This window comes from Sus scrofa, chromosome 6, assembly GCF_054392235.1.
Source record: "Sus scrofa isolate SSC_HxYL_T2T_F1_AM1 chromosome 6, Sscrofa_HxYL_maternal_Yorkshire_Landrace_v2.0, whole genome shotgun sequence".
NCBI lineage: Eukaryota > Metazoa > Chordata > Mammalia > Artiodactyla > Suidae > Sus > Sus scrofa.
In genome coordinates, this window is record NC_139388.1 from 115,290,687 (window position 1) to 115,310,082 (window position 19,396).

The 19,396-nt window shown below is 38.8% G+C and overlaps 1 protein-coding gene across 5 annotated transcripts in view; it reads left to right on the top strand.

Annotated features, from left to right (window-relative positions):
• The first annotated feature begins 1,554 nt into the window (after positions 1–1,554).
• PSMA8 (proteasome 20S subunit alpha 8) overlaps positions 1,555–19,396 on the top strand; it is a 37,467-nt gene continuing 19,625 nt past the window's right edge. For 4 of the 5 annotated variants that reach the window (XM_021096195.2, XM_021096198.2, XM_021096196.2 and 1 more), the window contains exons 1-3: positions 1,555–1,701; positions 11,546–11,672; positions 18,153–18,277. In XM_021096195.2, coding sequence (XP_020951854.1) covers positions 1,600–1,701; positions 11,546–11,672; positions 18,153–18,277 — 354 coding nt within the window. In that variant the 5' untranslated portion in view covers positions 1,555–1,599. The remainder of the gene's footprint in view (positions 1,702–11,545; positions 11,673–18,152; positions 18,278–19,396) is intronic. The other variant, XM_084964404.1, reaches the window with a different exon arrangement.

Consider the following 19,396-nt stretch of genomic DNA (forward strand, 5'->3'; position numbering starts at 1 on the left):
TCATGGTTCCTAGTCAGATTCCTTTCCGCTGCACCACAATGGGAACTCCCACACTTAATAGCTGCTTGCAGATGATGGTTTACCATAACACTGTAAAATTTAGAAACTCCTGAAAAGTTAAGAGTTTGGTTAGTAATTACTTTTTTTTCCCCCAATAAAACCAGACTTTTCAAGGTTCTCCAATGTTAAAAAAAAGATGGGGCTGTGAGAACTAAATACAAATTGCTTTTAGTAGTCAACTAAAATTCTGAATTAAGTATTTGGAGTTGAGGGTATATAGAGTTCTCCTCTTTTGCAGATATTTACTCTCTTTTAGTTTTGTTTTGGCTGCACCTGTGGCATGCAGAAGTTTCCCAGGACCAGGGATCTCTTTTCAGGGCTTCATTGGCCAAATACGGAGGTTCCCAGGCTAGGGGTGGAATCAGAGCTATAGCCGCTGGCCTAAGCCACAGTCACAACAACAGCAACAGCAGAGCTGAGCCACATCTGTGTCCTACACCACAGCTTACGGCAATGCTGGATCCTTAACTCTCTGCTCTGAGCGAGGCCAGGGGTCGAACCTGCATCCTCATGAATACTAGTCAGATTCGTTTCCACTGAGCCACGATGGGAACTCCCTCTTTTCTTTTTTTAGTTAAAGTTGGCTTCACCAAGTTTAATAGCCTCCCCAATGGAAAACAACAACACATGTGAAGTAATGATAACAGTTAAACTTATCTGGCTATCACTATCCACTAGGCACCATTTTAAGTCCTTTATACCTATAAACACATTAAACCTCAGAACAACACTTTGCTACACATTTTTGAATATTCTCATTTATTGATGAGGACAAAAAAGACGAGCTGTTTCACAGGTAGTAATGTACCAGGTTCTACAGACTTTCTAGCATAGTTAAATTTGCAAATATCTTCCAAGTGGCAAGATTTGGGCTTTTAAAAAACTTCTTTAGTTAAAATAGTATCATCTTAACTTCTATCATTAGCATTAGTCTGATGGACAATTTGCTCTATACAATGGACTAGTTGCTCCTTTGCTCTATTTTGATCACAAGGCAGAAACGGACAATAATGTTTTAAGTATGTATATAGAAGATAGGAAGGAAAAATGAACATTTGGAAATTATATTTCTCTCCTTGGGTTAAAATGACATAAGGGAGGGAGAGGAAGGGAGAGGCAGAAAGAAATTTCGAATTTGAAGCCAAAAAGAAGAGATTGAAAATTAACTTACCGCTGGTTCTCTAGCAGGTTTGCAAAAACAAAAACGCCAGATCTTTTAAGTTCTCACTGTAAATCCTTAATCTTGAAAGCCATCTTTATAACCCTACCCTTGGTTCGACATCAGGGTGGAAAAACTGCGACACACGCACCAGGCACTAAGCGTGGCGGAGGAAGATGCCAAGACGCAGGAAGCCTCACCCAGGAGCCGACAAGCCGACTCCTCAGCGGCAGGGAGAGCTGAACACAAGCACTTCCGGCGGAGCTTGACTGCCGTGCGCATGCGCTTCCAGGTAGCACGTGGTTACAGGCACAGCTTATCTGCCGGCCTCGAGCGAGGTAACGTGCGATACTCCGCAGGAATTGCTGTACTACAGCGCGATGGCGTCTCGCTATGACCGGGCGATCACAGTCTTCTCCCCTGATGGACACCTGTTCCAAGTGGAATATGCCCAGGAAGCCGTGAAGAAAGGGTCCACAGCGGTGAGCGAGCAACTTATTGACCACCAACCCCTGCCCCGTGTCAGGCCTTCTTTACCCCGCTGTCCTGGCCCAGCCCTTGGAATAGGGGGACAGGTAGAGTCTCCTGCTTGAAAATCGCTTCATTCCCGGATTGAGGGAGATGCTGTTTCTGAAATTTGGGCTGGAAGGGGCAGAGTTAAAAAAAATCAGTAGATTTCATAGGTTTCCATTGTGCAGCTGACTTTGTTTAGCAGTAGCCATAGATGCGTAACTAGGGTTTGTGTGTGTAGGGAGTGTATGTGTGATAGCCTTAACTGTAGAAGAGATATTAACACTGAGCCTTGCAGTAGGAAAGAAAGGATTTCTTTTAACCTGTAACAGACTACCTGAATGCACACTGCCCATTTCTTCCGGATTTGGCAGAAACATGGAAAAGTTTCTTCACATGAGGAGCTGCTGTTTATTAACAACTACACTAAAAATCGGAAATTGATCATGGCTGTCTGAAATATGGCCTAAACAGATGTAAAATAAAACCTTTGTTGAGAAAACAGTTGAAAATGCCAATCTGCTCAAACACTTTCACCTGTTTAAAATAAATGCCAAAAATTTGCTACTCCTAGAGACTCCAAGCCCCCAGATCTCCACTCTTGTCATTTACCACTTCTTTTGGTTTGGTTTTTAAATAACACTGGAATTCCTTGAGAGATTATGCCCTCCTTTAAATTGATATATCCAATTTTCTGAAAATCTTTAAAATGCTCAGGGTAGCAGTAATGCTCCTGCCAAGTTTTAATTATATTTAATAATCTTAGTGATTTATAACAATTAAAAAGGACAAAAGTGCCCTGGTGACCAAAGATCTGTTACCTCACATCTTCCAAATCCTGGCCTTAGAATTCAGGAGAATCTGATTTTTAAAAATCTTTCAAATTGCATGAGCATGTTTGTTGTGTATCCTGGAAATTGAGACACCAGCTATGAGAATACCCAGTGCATGTCTAAGTCTAGCAATATCTGTATATTCTCCCACTTTCCATACCAACTTAGTTATGGTAGGAAATAATTCACTTTTGTTATAAATCTATCAAATGTGAAGTGGTAAAAAAATAACACTAGAAAGAATCATATCATTTAAAAAGTATTTTTCTATTTAATTGGGCCCTCTAGTTTTACTTCTGTTTTGCAAGTAATTTTTTTAGAATTGTAAATTTAAGAAAAGCCTGATGTAGCTTAAACCAAAAGGGTACCATTTTGATAAAAACAAAAAGTTATATAATCCCCAGCATGGCATGAAGCATATGGCTAGAAAATAATGCCCAAGTTTTAGAGCCTAAAATAAAGGGAGTAATGGGAGAAGATTGAGGTGTAATAAGAAACCACATTGGCTATTTAAAATGTTTTAGGAATGCTATAGAACTGATTGATAGTTCCTTTGTAATGAGCCGTAAAAGGGTAAGGATATAAAAATACCTATAGTGGGCCTTTTTAAAGATACATTGGAAGGATGAGACAGTTTTGTCTCAGGATTCTGAAATTATAATTTGCATTTTTGTATGGAGTTATTCATTGTATTTCCTTGAGGGTGCTATGACCTTTTACGTGGGATAAAGTTTATAATGGCACTTGTTTATTAAGGTATGTCACAAAATATTCTATTTATAAGTGACAGTTGATATGAGGAGTTATAAATAAGCCAAAGATGGCCAATTTTGATCAGTATGTAGATGTGATATTATTTAGTAATACAGAAAGTTATATGAGCCACAATTAGAGTCTTTGGGTTCTGCTTCATTTTTGATGATTATCTTACAGCATGAAGTAAGGCGAGAGGCCTGCTTTCTTTTTGTTTTAGTTCCCTTTTATATCGATGAAAAATACGTTTGAATAACATTTCGGAGAGGTAATACCTTTCTTTTTAAGGAAGAAAAAAATGAACCCTTCACAATATTCCCATGAAAAAGAAAAGATTTATTACCATTCCTCCTTCTGTCCTTTCCCTGACCCCAAAATGTTATTAGCTCCATTTTCCTGCTTTATCATATCTCAGCTCCACAGTCTGGCCATCAAAGTCTTCTATGACCCACATTCACCTTGTTTAATTAAGAGGGAAGCTTCATGGTTTTCCCAATATATGCTTCTGCTCTTGTAGGTGGAGAGAGGAGGAAACAACTTTCTATCACTCTCCATCTTATTTATCCTCTAAGGGTTTCTGCATGTTTCTCTCCTTTTTGGAGCCATCTTTGATCCACCCCAGTCATGGATGCCTTCTTCTGAATTTATCATCTGTACCAGAGATCAGTGTATAGTATTTACTATTTGGCCTTATATTCTCTTTAACTTTAGGTATTCTTTTTTTTTCGCCTTTTTGCTATTTCTTTGGGCCGCTCCCGAGGCATATGGAGGTTCCCAGGCCAGGGGTCAAATCGGAGCTGTAGCCACTGGCCTACGTCGGAGCCACAGCAACTCGGGGTCCGAGCTGCGTCTGCAACCTACACCACAGCTCACGGCAACGCCGGATCGTTAACCCACTGAGCAAGGGCAGGGACCAAACCCACAACCTCATGGTTCCTAGTCAGATTCGTTAACCACTGCGCCACGACGGGAACTCCTAACTTTAGGTATTCTTAATGGTCTTCTCACTCCAACTGAGATAGTAAGATCTTTGAGAATCTAGATGATGTAATTCCTTTTGTACTTCTGCAGGATATATGGTGGAGGAGCTTGGAATGAAATAAACTATCATTAAGTAATACTTTTTTTTTTTTAACAGCCATACCTGCAGCACATAGAAGTCCCAGGTGCCAGGGATTGAATCTAAGCCACAGCCGCAGCCTACATGGCAGTTGCAGCAATGCCAGATCCTTTAACCCACTGCACTGAACCTGGGCCTCCTCAGGGACCCAAGCTGCTGCAGTTGGATTCTTAACCTACTATGCCACATTGGGACTTACAGTAATACCTATTTTGTACCACATATTTCATATATGTTTTCTAATGTTAAGAACAGTATTTAGGGAGTTCCTTTCGTGGCTCAACAGTTAACATACTGGACTAGGATCCATGAGGATGAGGATTTAATCCCTGGCCTCACTCGGTGGGTTAAGGATCTGGTGTTGCTGTGAATTGTGGTGTAGGTCATAGATGTGGATCGGATCCCACATTGCTGTGCCTGTGGTGTAGCTGTAGCTCTGATTAGACCCCTAGCCTGGGAACTTCCATATGCCAAGGGAAGTTAATCCCCCCCCCTTTTTTTTGGTCTTTTCTAGGGCCCCATCCACAGCACATGGAGGATCCCAGGCTAGGGGTCGAATTGGAGCTGCAGCCGCCAGCATATGCCATAGCCACAGCAACGCCAGCTCTGAGCCTCATCTGCAACCTACACCACAGCTCATGGCAATGCAGGATCCTTAACCTACTGAGCGAGGCCAGGGATCGAACCTGCAACCTCATGGTTCCTAGTCGGATTTGCTAATCACTGAGCCAGGACAGGAATTCCTAATCCCCTTTTTAATGTATGTGGAAACTGTGATTCAGAAGCTTTCATAGCTTGGTGAAGGCACCTATCTAGAAAGTGATAGAGTCCATATTCTCACTTAAGTTTTTTTAGTTCCAAAGCCTCTGCTCTTTGCACTGCACCATGCACTTTATTCCATAAATATTTGTATGTTAACTATCTGTCATCATCATGAATGTGGAAGCCAGGTATGTATCATGTAAAGCAATTAACTTCTCTAAGCTTCAGGGTTTTTTTGTTTCATTTTGTTTTGTTTTGCCATTTCTTGGGCCGCTCCCGCAGCATATGGAGGTTCCCAGGCTAGGGGTCGAATCGGAGCTGTAGCTGCCGGCCTACGCCAGAGCCACAGCAATGCGGGATTCGAGCCACGTCTGCAACCTACACCACAGCTCACGGCAACGCCGGATCCTTAACCCACTGATCGAGGCCAGGGATTGAACCCGCAACCTCGTGGTTCCTAGTCGGATTCGTTAAGCACTGAGCCACGACGGAAACTCCAAAGCTTCAGTTTTTGGTTTTTGTGAGTTTTTGGTCACACCCACAGGATATGGACAACCCCAGCCCGGGGCTCTAATCCAAGCCTCACCTGAGACCTACACCACAGCTGCAGCAAAGATGAATCCTTAACCCACTGCACTGGGCCTGAGATTGAACCTGGCTGCTACAGAGACAATGCCAGGTTCTTAACCCACTGACCACAGCAAAACAACTAAGCTTCAGTTTTTTAAATAGTAAAATAGACATCAAAATAGTGCCTGCTAGTGTTGATGTGAATGAGGCAATACACATTCAGCATCTTGCAAAAATCTGGTTCACGGCAAGTGCCTAATACATGGTAGCTATTATTTGCTATCCCTTTGTTTTCCCTTTTTCCTTCAGTTTTGTCTGTAGTTCTTCAAGCACTTTTATTTGTTATTTTAAGACATTTTTGTTAAACACTTACATCTGCCTAACCTAGTGCTGGGTCCTAGAGCCCACACACAAAATAACTCAGTCTCTGGCCTTAGAAAGCTTCCTTCTAACAGGAACATTAGATGACAGTGAGTAAATAGTCCTAACAAGGCTTATCTGAGTATTGTAATGGAAGAATGTGGGGCATTGTGGGAACTTTAGGTATTAGGGAGGTCCCCATGAGGAAGTATGTAATATTTAAGTAGACATCTGAAAGATGAAAAATAGCCAGGTGAAAAAGTGAAATGCTAAAAAGAAGAGTATTTTAGAGAAAGGGAAGTAGCATGTGGAAAGATCATGCAGACAAGGACAACTATGATTTACAAATCTTGAGGGCATTCAGGATTCCTGAAGCAATGGAAAAATGGGAAGAGATGAAGCTAGAAACGGGAACCAGATTATGGAATGCTTTTAAGGGAATAAGGGGCCTTGAAGAGTTTTGGTGTGGCTATTGCTGTTCTGTCTTTCTAGTATCAGACCGCATTTGACCCACCACAGAGGAACACACGTGACCTGAGCAGAATCATTCATAGTTTCTGTCCTCCTGGACACAGCAATGAGCATGTGACTCAAATCTAGCCAATAATAAGTCCATCCTCAGAACTTTTCTAGCCACAGATAGTAGTAGCTTTTTCCCTCTGGGAGAATTGTTGGGATTGATTGAGATCAAGGTTGTCAGTGGCCATATTTTTTTCTGTACAGATAAAAGCCTGTCTGATTAAGAGCAGAAGGCCAATGTGCAGAAGCAAATATTATAGTTCCTAAATCCTGTGTTATCTTGGCTCGCCTAGTGAGATATGTTCCCTACTAATAGAAGTTTTAAGTAGAGAACTGCCACATTCAGATTTTCTTTTCACTTTTCTTTATAGTTTTGTTTTTTAAAGATCTCTCTCTTATAAATGGATTCTTTCCTCTGAGCCTTGAGACGAGTGCAGCCTTGTGAGAGACGCTGAGCCAGAGAAGTTAGCTAAACTTTGTCAAGATTCGTGACCCACAGAGACCATGAGGAGGCTGAATATATACATGTTTGGAACTCAGGAGATTGACCTGGGCTGGAGATAATAATTTTGAAGTGTATCCTTTCTCTCACTTGTTTAAACCTAACCTACTTGAAGGTCAAGTAAATGAATATTCTTGAGTACTATTTTTCACTTGAGAAGGCAAAATATAGACTTTATAGACTATGTAGAGAATAGACAACCTTAAGAGACCTTCACCACCTATGTGTAGTCTGCTCTGGCTAAACACTGGGAGGAGTGGAGTAGAAAAGTAGTTGCTGTAAGCTGAGGATTGATGATGATATTTGGCCTTAAAGAGGTTGAGAGAGAGAGAGAAGCAGGATGAAAATGAAGTGGTTTTTAAGAGTTTGTTTAAGATAGACTTGAGCATATGTTTAAATGTTGGTGAGAAAAACTGTAGAGAAAGTTGAGGTTTATTTGTTTTTAGGTTTATTTGATTTATTTTAAATGTTTTATTATGGAATATTTTAAACATACAAAGATAGAAAGGAAATAGCATAATGCACTTCTGTATACCCATTACCCAGTTGTAGTAATTATCAACATTTTATCAGTCTGTTTAATCTTTCATGACTTTTTCCTATTTTCAATGGAGTAATTTCAATTGAAATTTTTATTGAGATAATTGTATATTCACATGCAGTTGTAAGAAATAAAACATAGGGATCCCTCATATATGTACTCCATCTTCTGCCAATAGTAACATTTTGCAAAACTATAGTATGATATCACAACCAAGATATTGATACTGATATAGGCCACCTATTTTATCCAGATTTCTCCAGTTTTACTTGTACTTGTTCATATGTATATTTAATTCCATCAGATTTTACTGCTTATGCACATTCGTGTATCCAGTCAAGATACTGAACATTTCCAACTCTACAACAATTCCATATGTTGCTCTTATTTAACCACACCCACCTTCTTGCCTACCCCCTACATCCTTCTATTCATAGCCCTAGTTCCTGGAAATATTCATCTGTCCTGAATTTCTAAAATTTTGTAATTTCAAATGTTGTTTCATTGGTATCATACAGTATGAAACCTTTTGAGATTTTCTTTCTTCTTGTGATTCATCCCAAGTTGCTGTATGTATCAGCATTTTATTGTGAGTAGTGTTCCATAGTATGGATGTACCACAGTGTTTAATTATTCATGTGTTGGAGAACATTTGAGCTGTTTCCAGTTTGGAGTTATTATGAATAAAGCTGCATTCATAGCAGGTTTTGTGTGAACATAAGTTTTTATTTCTCTGATATAAATCTCCAAATGTGCAATTATTAGATTGTATGTAATTTCATGTTTTATTAGAAGCTACCAAATTGTTTCACAGAATGGCTGTACCATTTTACATTAATGCCAGTAGTGTCCAGTGATGCAGTTTCTAGACATCCTTGCCAGCATTTGGTGTTACTATTTTTTTTTTTTTTTGTCTTTTTGCCATTTCTAGGACCGCTCCCACGGCATATGGAGGTTCCCAGGCTAGGGGTCGAATCGGAGCTGTAGCCACCAGCCTATGCCAGAGCCACAGCAACGCGGGATCCGAGCTGCGTCTGCAACCTACACCACAGCTCACAGCAACGCCAGATCGTTAACCCACTGAGCAAGGGCAGGGATCAAACTGGCAACCTCATGGTTTCTAGTCGGATTCGTTAACCACTGCGCCACGACGGGAACTCCCTGGTGTTACTATTTTTAATTTTAGCCATTCTGGTAAGTATGTAGTGATACGTAATTGTGGTTTTAATTAAATTAGCCACTAATGGCTAATAATGTTGAGCATATTTTCATGTGCTTATTTTTGCTTATCTCTGGTGAAATGTCATTCATGTCTTTTGTTCATTTTCTAGCATCTATAGACTGAGCTTTGATAGTTCTTTATGTATTCTAGATTCTGGTACTTTGTCAGATAAATGGTTTGCAAATATTTTCTCTAACTTTGTAACTTGTCTTTCTATCCTCTTCACATGGACTTTCATAGAACAAAAGTTTGTAATTTTGATGAGGTCCAAAAAACAATTTTTTCCTTTTTATTTGGTACCATCTTTGCCTAGATCCAAAAAATTTTCTTTTTTTTTCTAAAAGTTTATAGCTTTGCATTTAAGTCTGTGATTCATATTGAGTTGATTTTTTTATATGGTGTGAGGCTTACATCAAAATTCATTTTTCAATGGAGTATTTTAAAGTAAATCCCAGATATTATGGTATTTAAATCTATTAATATTTCAGTATGCATCTCTATTTTAAAAGATGTTTCTCAGAGTTCCCATTGTGGCTCAGCAGGTTAAGGACCCAACATTTTCTCTGTGACGATACAGGCTTGATCCTTGGCCTTGCTCAGTGGGTTAAGAATCTGGTGTTGCTACAAGCTGTGGCATAAGCCCCAACTGCAGTTCCAATTTGACCCCTGGCAAAAAAAAAACGAACAAAAAGACATGTTTCTTAAGACCATTATTACTACTATTGAACAAAAACTCCTAAATAGTTTGTAATAATCTACATTCATCTACATTCTAAATCTTCCTCATTGCTTACAAAATATCTTTTTATAGTTGTTTGGAGTCTGAATCTAAAAGCCATGCATCGCAGCAAGCTGTTAGATATCTCTTATTCTTGAACAGCATCCTCCCCTTATTGTCACGCCTTGGTTTTTTTTTTTTTTGGCTGCGGCTTTGACATGTGGAAGATTCTGGGCTCTGGGCCAGGGATTGAACCTGAGCCACCGCAGTGACAACACCAGATCCTTAACCCTCTGTGCCACAAGAGAACTCCATGCCTTGGACTTCTTGAAGAGACTGGGTTATTGTTCAGAAGTGTCCCCATGTCTAGATTTGCCTGTTTTTTTGCCCCTATAGATTTAACAATTTTAATCGATAAGTATGAATAAATAAACAATTATAAATGTGTTGATTGCAGGAACAGACAGATTATTTAGAGAATAATAGAGAAGGACTCCTTGAGGTGAGATTTAAGTTAGAACCTGAAGTAAAAGAAGTTTTCCAGGCAGAGGGGATGTAACACCACATGTGAAGGCTGAAAGGAGGGAAATATTTGTGTTTGAGAAAGTCTTGAAAGAAGTAGTGTAGCTTTTGCTTGGTTAACAATGACGTATTATTGGAGAAGTATACAGGGGTCAGATCATGCCCAGACCTCTAGGCAAGACTAACGAGTTTGAAAAGTAGCTAGTACAGTGGAGAAATATTCAACTGGAGAGTATTGATGTTTTTAAATGCTCATGCTGGCTGCTTTGTGGAGACTAGATAAGGGTACAGTGAAGGGGGAGGAAGTAGGGAGGAGGATGTGGAGAAGTGGGGAGCAAGGGAAGAAACTGGAAAACCTATAAGGATATGCAGTAGTGCATAGTCCAGGCAAGAAATGATGGTTGCTTTTCCTGGAGTGATGATAGGAAGAAGTGGGTAGCTTTTACAGGTAAAATGGACAGAAACTTGGTAATGGACTGCAAGTGGATAGTGTGGGAAAGGAGTGATTAAAGGATGATAACCAGGTTTTTGGCTTGAAGATTTAAATGGATGGCGATTCATATTTTGAGATGATTCTGGCTGCTGGTTTGTGATACTTTTAACAAGTTAAGAAATAGTCTTCACAGATAATCTTCCTGCTTTTCTAGTGTTGTTATTTTTAATTTAGACATAGACATTGAACTTTATCACCTCTTTGTGTTCTTATTTTTTACTTTTTATTTTTACTATTTGATTGTTTTGTTAGTACTGATTCACTTACAAGTACCCTTGTACATTGTTCTTTAGACTTTTGTGTACTTCCTTCCCTAGGGAAAGAGTGGAGGAAGAGAGGAGCAGGAGTGGTTCTTCTTGCTCCATTCATGTTTGCATTGAGGTTTTGTTTATCACTAATCTAGTATGGGGGAAATTTGGTCTTTCTCTTGGCTGTTTATGGCCTCTAGTCGTTATCCCTCCAAATTGTGAGATATATGGGAGAGCTTTCAGGATTTTATCTACTTGGCTTTCTATACTACTTCTGCTATCACCAGTACTGGTACTGCCCATTCTATAAGGGATTCACATGTATTCCCAGCATCTTCTTTCATTTTGGTTAAAATTGTTCAATATTTAGATGGTACTTCTATAGGTGTATTGTATGAGATTAGGACACTCATTTAGTTTCAGCATTGGTGGTATATTCTTCTAGTTTACACCTATTTGTCCTCCTTGCTTTCAGTTTGGGAAATGGACTTCCAGTAAGCCTGTACCCATGAACCCATTTTCTTAGACGTCTACTGTTCTCATTTTTATTGAACATTTAAGGAAAAGTCTTTTCCTATATAAGTCATATGTTAGAGTATTTTGATTTTAATCTTAAAACTTAGAAGTCATTATGTGTTTTAAATACTCAACAGGTTGCAATTCGAGGTACTGATATAGTTGTGCTCGGGGTTGAAAAAAAATCCGTTGCCAAGCTTCAAGATGAAAGAACTGTGAGAAAAATTTGTGCCCTTGATGACCATGTCTGCATGGCTTTTGCAGGTACTTAGGGACTTACTGTAATGATACAGAGCATCTTGGTGTAATAGGGTAACACAGTTGACCCTACTATAGCTGTTATGCTATATTAATACAACATAAAGAGCTCTATTCCACTTCTTATTAAACATAAACAGTATGCCTTATATTTTCTGGGAAATCACAACTCTGTAAACCAGGATTTCTGATAATGAACTTTAATAAAACATAAATGTTAAAAGGTATTAATACCTTAACTGTAACATTAGATAGCTATTTTCTTCTTAAACTTTTCACTTGTTTTTTTGCTTTTTAGGGGCACACCTGCGGCATATGGAGATTCCCAGACCAGGGGTCTAATCGGAGCTACAGCTGCCAGCCTACACCACAGCCACAGCAATGTCAGATCCAAGCCATGTCTGTGACTACACCACAGCTCACAGCAACACCAGATCCTTAACTCACTGAGCAAGGCCAGGGATCGAACCTGCAACCTCATGGTTTTTAGTCAGATTCATTTCTGCTGTGACATGACAGGAACTCCTAAACTTTTTACTTTGAAAGAATTATATTCGGGAAGTTAAAAAAAAAAACACTGGGACATCCCCTTTACCCAGTTTCCTCCAATAGTAACATCTTTAAAACTAATAAATTGACCTTGGTAAGAGTTTATTTAGATTTCATTAGTTCTCCATGCATTCACTTGCATGTATGCATGCATGTGTGTGTGTGTGTGTGTAGGTTTAGTAGACTTATAATGTGTACATTCATGTAGCCGTCACAAAAAAATTAAGATACACAGGGAGTTCCCTGGTGGCTCAGCAGGTTAAGGATCTGCCGTGGCTGCGGTTACTGCCATGGCATAGGTTCAGTCCCTAGCTCAGGAACTTTCACGTGCAGTAGGCATGGCCAAAAACAAAAAAAGATATACAGCTTTTTGTCACCACAGGGCTATAACATGCTATTTCTCCTTCTACTAATCTATTCTCCATCTCTATAATTTTGCATGAGAATGTTGTTGTATGAATAGAATCGTGGTATATGATCTTTTCATATGGGCTTTTCTTGTTCGGCATAACTCCCTTGTAGTCCATCCAAGTTATTGCATGTATCATTAGTCCATCGCTTTTCCCTTTTTTTTTTTTTTCTTTTTTGGCTGCCCCATGTTACATGAAGTTCCTGGGCCAGGGATCAGATCTGAGCCACAGTTGCCAACTCATGCTGCAACTGCGGCAACACGAGATCCCTAACCCACTGTCCCGGGCCAGGGATTGAGGTTGCATACCAGCATTCCAAGATGCTGCCAATCCTGTTGTGCCACAGCAGGAACTCCCCATTGCTTTTTTTTTTTTTTTTTTTTGCCATTTCTCGGGCCGCTCCCACTGCATATGGAGGTTCCCAGGCTAGGGGTCAAATCGGGAGCTGTACCTGCCGGCCTACGCCAGAGCCACAGCAATGCAGGATCTGAGCCGCATCTGCAACCTACACCACAGCTCACAGCAACGCCAGATCCTTAACCCACTGAGCAACCTCATGGTTCCTAGTCGGATTCGTTAACCACTGTGCCACAGTGGGAACTCCACTCCCCATTGCTTTTTATTGCTGAATGGTATTCCATGGTATGGAGTATATCAAATACTGCTAATAGCTCATCAATTAAAGGACTTTTGATTATTTCCAGGTTGTATCTATTACAAATAATGCTGATGTGAACATTCATACACAGGTTTTGTGTGAACATAGGATTTCATTTTTCTGGGATAACTACTTGAGTACAATTGCTGGATCATATTATAATGTATATTTAATTTAATAAAAGACGGCCAAATTATTTTCCAGAGAGCATATACTATTTTGCATTCTTGCTAGCAATGTATGAATGATTCATTTTCTCTGTATCCTCATTAGCATTTGGTCTTGTTACTATATTTTATTTTAGACATTTGTATAAGTATGTGATATCTCATCGTTGAGTTTAATTTGCATTTGCCTCATGGCTAATGATGTTTAACATATTTTGATATGTTTACTTGCCTCTATATAGCAAACAAGACATGTTTATTGTAACTTTTCTTTTTTTCATTTGCTAATTGTGTTTTTTCAAAAGCAGAAATTTATTCTGAAGTTTAAAAATGTTATTTAGCAAAAAATAGCCTTTATCTTACTATCTTAAAAAAGGAATCATCTTACCACAGAACAAATCTTAATAAATTTAAAGATTGAAATCATGAAAGTATTTTTTTCTGACCAAAATTGGATAAAACTAAAAATCAAGAGCATAATAAAACTGAAAAATCCATAATATATGGAAGTTGAATAGTACCCCTAAAAAAAAAAAAAAAAAGCCCCATGGATCAAAGAAGAAATCACAAGAACTTAGAAATATCTTGAGACAAATGAAAGTGAAAACACAACCCACAAAACTTATGGGATCCAGGAAGAGAAATGCTAAGAGGAAATTTTGTAGTATAAATGCTCGTATTAAAACAAGAAAAGTTTCAGTTAACAACACAACTTCACATTAAAAACTAGTAAAAGAGGAGTTCCCTTTGTGGTGCAGCAGAAATGAATCTGACTAGTACCCATAGAATGATCCCTGGCTTCCTTTGTTCAGTGGGTCGGGGATCCAGCGTTGCAATGAGCTGTGGTGTAGATTGCAGACGAGGCTTGGATCCTGCATTGCTCTGGTTGTGGTGTTTGCTGGCAGCTGTAACTCTGATTTCGACCCCTAGCCTAGGAACTTCCATATTCCATGGATATGGCCCTAAAAAAAAAAAAAAAATTCCTAAACAAAATACCAGCAAACTAAATTCAGATTCAGTATATTAAGGGGATTATGGATTAATTCCTGGAGTGCAAAAGTAGTTCAATATATGAAAATCAATCAGTGTAATATACCACATTAACATTATGAAGGGAAAAAAACTACATGACCATCTCAGTTGATTCAGTAAAAAGAATTATATAAAATTGAACATATTTTCATGATAAAACAGTCAACTAGTAGGAGAAGGAAATACATCAAGAAAGCCATATATGAAGAACCCACAGCAAACACTATTCAATGATGAAAGACTGAAAGCTTTTCCTTTAAGATCAGGAATAAGACAAGAGTGCCTGCTTTTCCATTTCTATTTAAGGTAGTAATGAAAGTCCTAGCCAGAACAATTAGACAAGAATAAGAAAAAAAGTATCCAAATTGAAAAGGAAGAGGAATTCTTTTGTGGCTCAGTAAATTAATCTGGCATTGTCACTGCGGTGGCTCAGGTTGCTGCTGTGGAGTTATTCCTGACCCTGGGACTCCTGCATGCTATGGTTATGGCCAGAAAGGAAAAACAGAGAGAAAAGAAGTAAAATTATATGTGTTCACAGACAACATGATCTTGTATGTAGAAAATCCTAAAGATTTCACACATACAAAACTGTTAGAGGTAATAATCAATTTAAAGTTGCATAAAACAAAATCAGAACACAAAAATTAGTTGTGTTTTTATACTGAACAATCTGAAAAGTTAATTAAGGGAAACAAGGAACAGGAAAGACTTGTACCCTGAAAACTGTGAAACATGGCTGAAAGAAATTAAAGGTAAATGGAAAGACCTCCCCTGCCATGGACTAGAAAATTTAATATCAAGACATCAGTACTATCCAAAGCAATCTATAGATTTAATGCAATCCCATTAAAAATCCCAATTACTTATTTTGCAAGAATAGAAAAATCCATTCTAAAATTCATATGGAATCTCAAGGGACCCTGAATAGCAAAAGCAGTCTTGAAAAAGAACAGTCTGGGAGTTCCCATTGTGGCTCAGTAGGTTAAGAACCTGATGTGGTATCTGTGATGTGGGTTTGATCCCTGGTTTCCCTCACTGAGTTAAGGATCTGGCATTGATGTGTAAGTCACAGATTCAGCTTGGTTCCACCATTGCTGTGGCTGTGGCATAGGCTGGCAGCTGCAGCTCCAATTCTACCTCTACCCTGGGAACTTCCATGTGCTGCACTTGCAGCCCTGAAAAAAAAAGCAAAAAATAATTTTAACTTCACTTGTGATAGTAGAAATTTTACATTGTGATAGTATTTTAAAGTTAAAGTTATATACACTTAAAAGCAGTACACCAACTCATTTTTTTCTATAGATTGCTTATTTATAAATTGAAATTGCAATTTTCAATGTATCTTTAAATACAGTTTGTTCTCTCTTTCCTACTACTTGGTATTGATTCATACTTCTCATGTTAAAAACAGACACAAACACATTATTATGCTATTCATATGGTTTGACAAGTTTATCACTAATATTTTTCCTTGAAGTAGTTATATTACTACTTTGTAAGTATGATACTTTTATTTTCTGTAATTTTGGACCATATTTACATTGTAAAGGGGATATACTGTATTTAGAAATATGTTTTCTGATTTTTTTTTTTTTGCCATACCTGCAGCATGTGGAAGTTCCCCAGTCAGGGATCCAGTTCTCACCCCAGCAGCTACCTGAGCTGCTTCAGTGATCCTTAACCTGCTGCACCACAAGGGAGTTCCCTGATCATATTTTTCAATAAGTGAAGCTTTTAGTCTATAGGGTTGGCTAAATCAACCACTTCCCATTTCTTTCTCTCAGATAACATTTGCAAAGAGAATCAGTTCCTCTTCCTTTAATTAGCTGTTTATAATTTGCACCCTACTCACAAATGTTAGAGTGATCCCTAACAATGGCATATTATGACAAATTCTTCATTGTTGGTTAGTTAACTGTGTTCAGTAGCTGACAGTTCTTCCAGCTTTGTAGAAACACATTTTGGAATGGTGTGGAAGGGGAACAAGAGTTTGTGACTGCAGAGGACTAATGGTTATGTGAGAAATGGCTGTTTCAGAGACTTTTTTTTTTTTTTTTTTTTTTTTTTGTCTTTTTGTCTTTTTGCCATTTCTAGGGCCGCTTCCACGGCATATGGAGGTCCCCAGGCTCCATGTCTAATCAGAGCTGTAGCCGCTGGCCTACACCAGAGCCACTGCAATGCAGGATCCGAGCCACGTTTGCAGCCTACACCACAGCTCACAGCAATGCCAGGTCCTTAATCCACTGAGCAAGGCCAGGGATCGAACCGCAACCTCATGGTTCCTAGTCGGATTCGTTAACCACTGTGCCGCGATGGGAACTCCCTTTTTCAGAGACTTGTAAATGAATTTTTTGGCCAATGTGGTATTAAGAGAGTGGAGAAAGGGAAAAAAAAATAGTGATAGAAAGGTCAAATGCCGAAGAAGTTTAATAGAAATGTTTGTAACTGTGGCAGTCTATTTAAGTTTTGTCAGTTTGTTTTTCATTTGCAAAAAACAAGTTCTGTCCTCTTATAGAAGTGTTGAGAATTAATGACATTATGTTTGGTATGACAAAAATAAGAGGAAGTTTTTTGCTTTTTCTGTTTTAACATTCTTGATTTTCAAACCCTTAATCTTAGAGAAAAAGCTGAGTGACATATCACGGTTAAATGGAATGCACATTGAATTCAGTATTTGGTAATGAGGTAATACTTAATTGTTTTCATAAGAAATCCAGCTTACTTCATGGTTTAGGTAATAAGTATATTGATTCTGGAGTTCCTGTCGTGGCGCAGTGGTTAACGAATCCGACTAGGAACCATGAGGTTGCGGGTTCGGTCCCTGCCCTTGCTCAGTGGGTTAATGAATGATCCGGCGTTGCCGTGAGCTGTGGTGTAGATTGCAGACGCGGCTTGGATCCTGCGTTGCTGTGGCTCTGGCGTAGGATGGTGGCTATAGCTCCGATTCAACCCCTAGCCTGGGAACCTCCATATGCTGCGGGAGCAGCCCAAGAAATAGCAAAAAAAAATAAATAAATAAATAAGTATATTGATTCTGGAATCAGGATAGAATGTCAGCCTTTGAACAGTCTGCCATTGATATCTTCTCAAAAAAAGTTTTTAAAAGTATGACTGAAGAGATTTTTTAGAAAATTAAATAAAACCTAATAATCAAACCAGCTGTAGTGAATTAAGCTATTTTGATCTTTGGGTGATAGATTACTTAATATTAGTATTTAAACATTCTCTAGGATTTCCCATTGTGGCACAGCGGAAATGAATCTGACTAGGAACCACGAGGTGGTGAGTTAGATCCCTGGCCTTGCCCACTGGGTTAAGGATCTGGCATTGCTGTGAGCTGTGGTGTAGGCAGGCAGCTGTAGTTCCAGTTAGACCCCTGGCCTGGAACCTCCATATGCCATGGGTGTGGCCCTAAAAAGCAAAATAGTAATAATAATTTAAAAAAATATTATTCTCTAAAACAAGTTTCCTTAAAAAGTAAGAAAGAATGGATTAAATGAAGGAAGTAAGTCAATTTATGATGAGTGATGCTCTATTTTACAAATTCTTTATCATGGACATATATTGAAAATAAACAGAGGATTTTATAAGAAAAATATAATGGTGGCCAAAACCCTTTTGACAAGGAAAAAAAGTCATTCTTTTTTGTAACATATTGACTACTTTATAGGACTGACTGCTGATGCAAGAGTAGTAATAAATAGGGCCCGTGTGGAGTGCCAGAGTCATAAGCTTACTGTTGAGGACCCAGTCACTGTAGAATATATAACTCGCTTCATAGCAACCTTAAAGCAGGTAAGCCAGTATTCCAACAGACTTCTTTTTTTTCTCATGATCTTTTTGCTATTTGTTTATTTTTAATTGAAATGTTGTTGATTTACAGTTTTCCAACAGATTGCTTCATTTTCTCCTTTTCCATCATTATGAGTCCTGTCATAGGAATACTACAATCACTCTAACCGTTTAGTCTATTAACATGTACTAAAATTCTTATTCTCTCTCACACTTAACTTTGTACTTTTTTTTTTTTTAGGGCCATACCTATGGCATGTGGAAGTTCCCAGGCTAGGGATCAAATTGGAGCTGCAGCAGCCGGCCTATACCACAGCCACAGCAATGCAGGATCTGAACTGCATCTGCAACCTGCACCACAGCTTATGGCAATGCTAGATCCTTAAGCCACTGAGTGAGGCCAGGGATTGAACCCACATCCTCATGGATCCTAGTCAGGTTCATTTCTGCTGAGCCGCAACAGAAAACTCTTAACTTCATACATTCTTATTCCAGTGGAGTGGATTGATTTGATCACTAGAAATCTTAATCAGTATCAATTCTGGGAATTATGTTAAATTTTAAAGAAGTAAACTTTTGGGAGTTCTCAGAATAGCGCAGCGGAAACAAATCTGACTAGGAACCATGAGGTTGCAGGTTCAATCCCTGGACTTGCTCAGTGGGTTAAGGATCCTGTATTGCCATGAGCTGTGGTGTAGGTCGCAACACAGCTCAGATCTGGCATTTCTGTGGTTCTGGCGAAGGCTGGCAGCTATAGCTCTGATTGGACCCCTAGCCTGGGAACCTCCATATGCCATGGGTGCGGCCCTAAAAAGACAAAAAAAAAAAAAAGTGACCTTTTAAAGAGATTTCTACAGTTCTAGAGATGTAGTAATGAAAGACATTTTTCATAGTTTTCCATATAAATACCTATGATCCTTATGATTCTTTCACCTACAAAGCTAAACAGAACTAATCAGGCTTAGATACAACTTCTTGAATCCATGTGTAGATACATGATTTGACATTAAGTGTAATCATGATGCAAACAAGTATTTTTTCATTTATTAGCATTTCCTTTGTTCTTTATATATGTCAACATAGTTCTTATGCTTACTATTCTTACTGACTATATCTTACTAC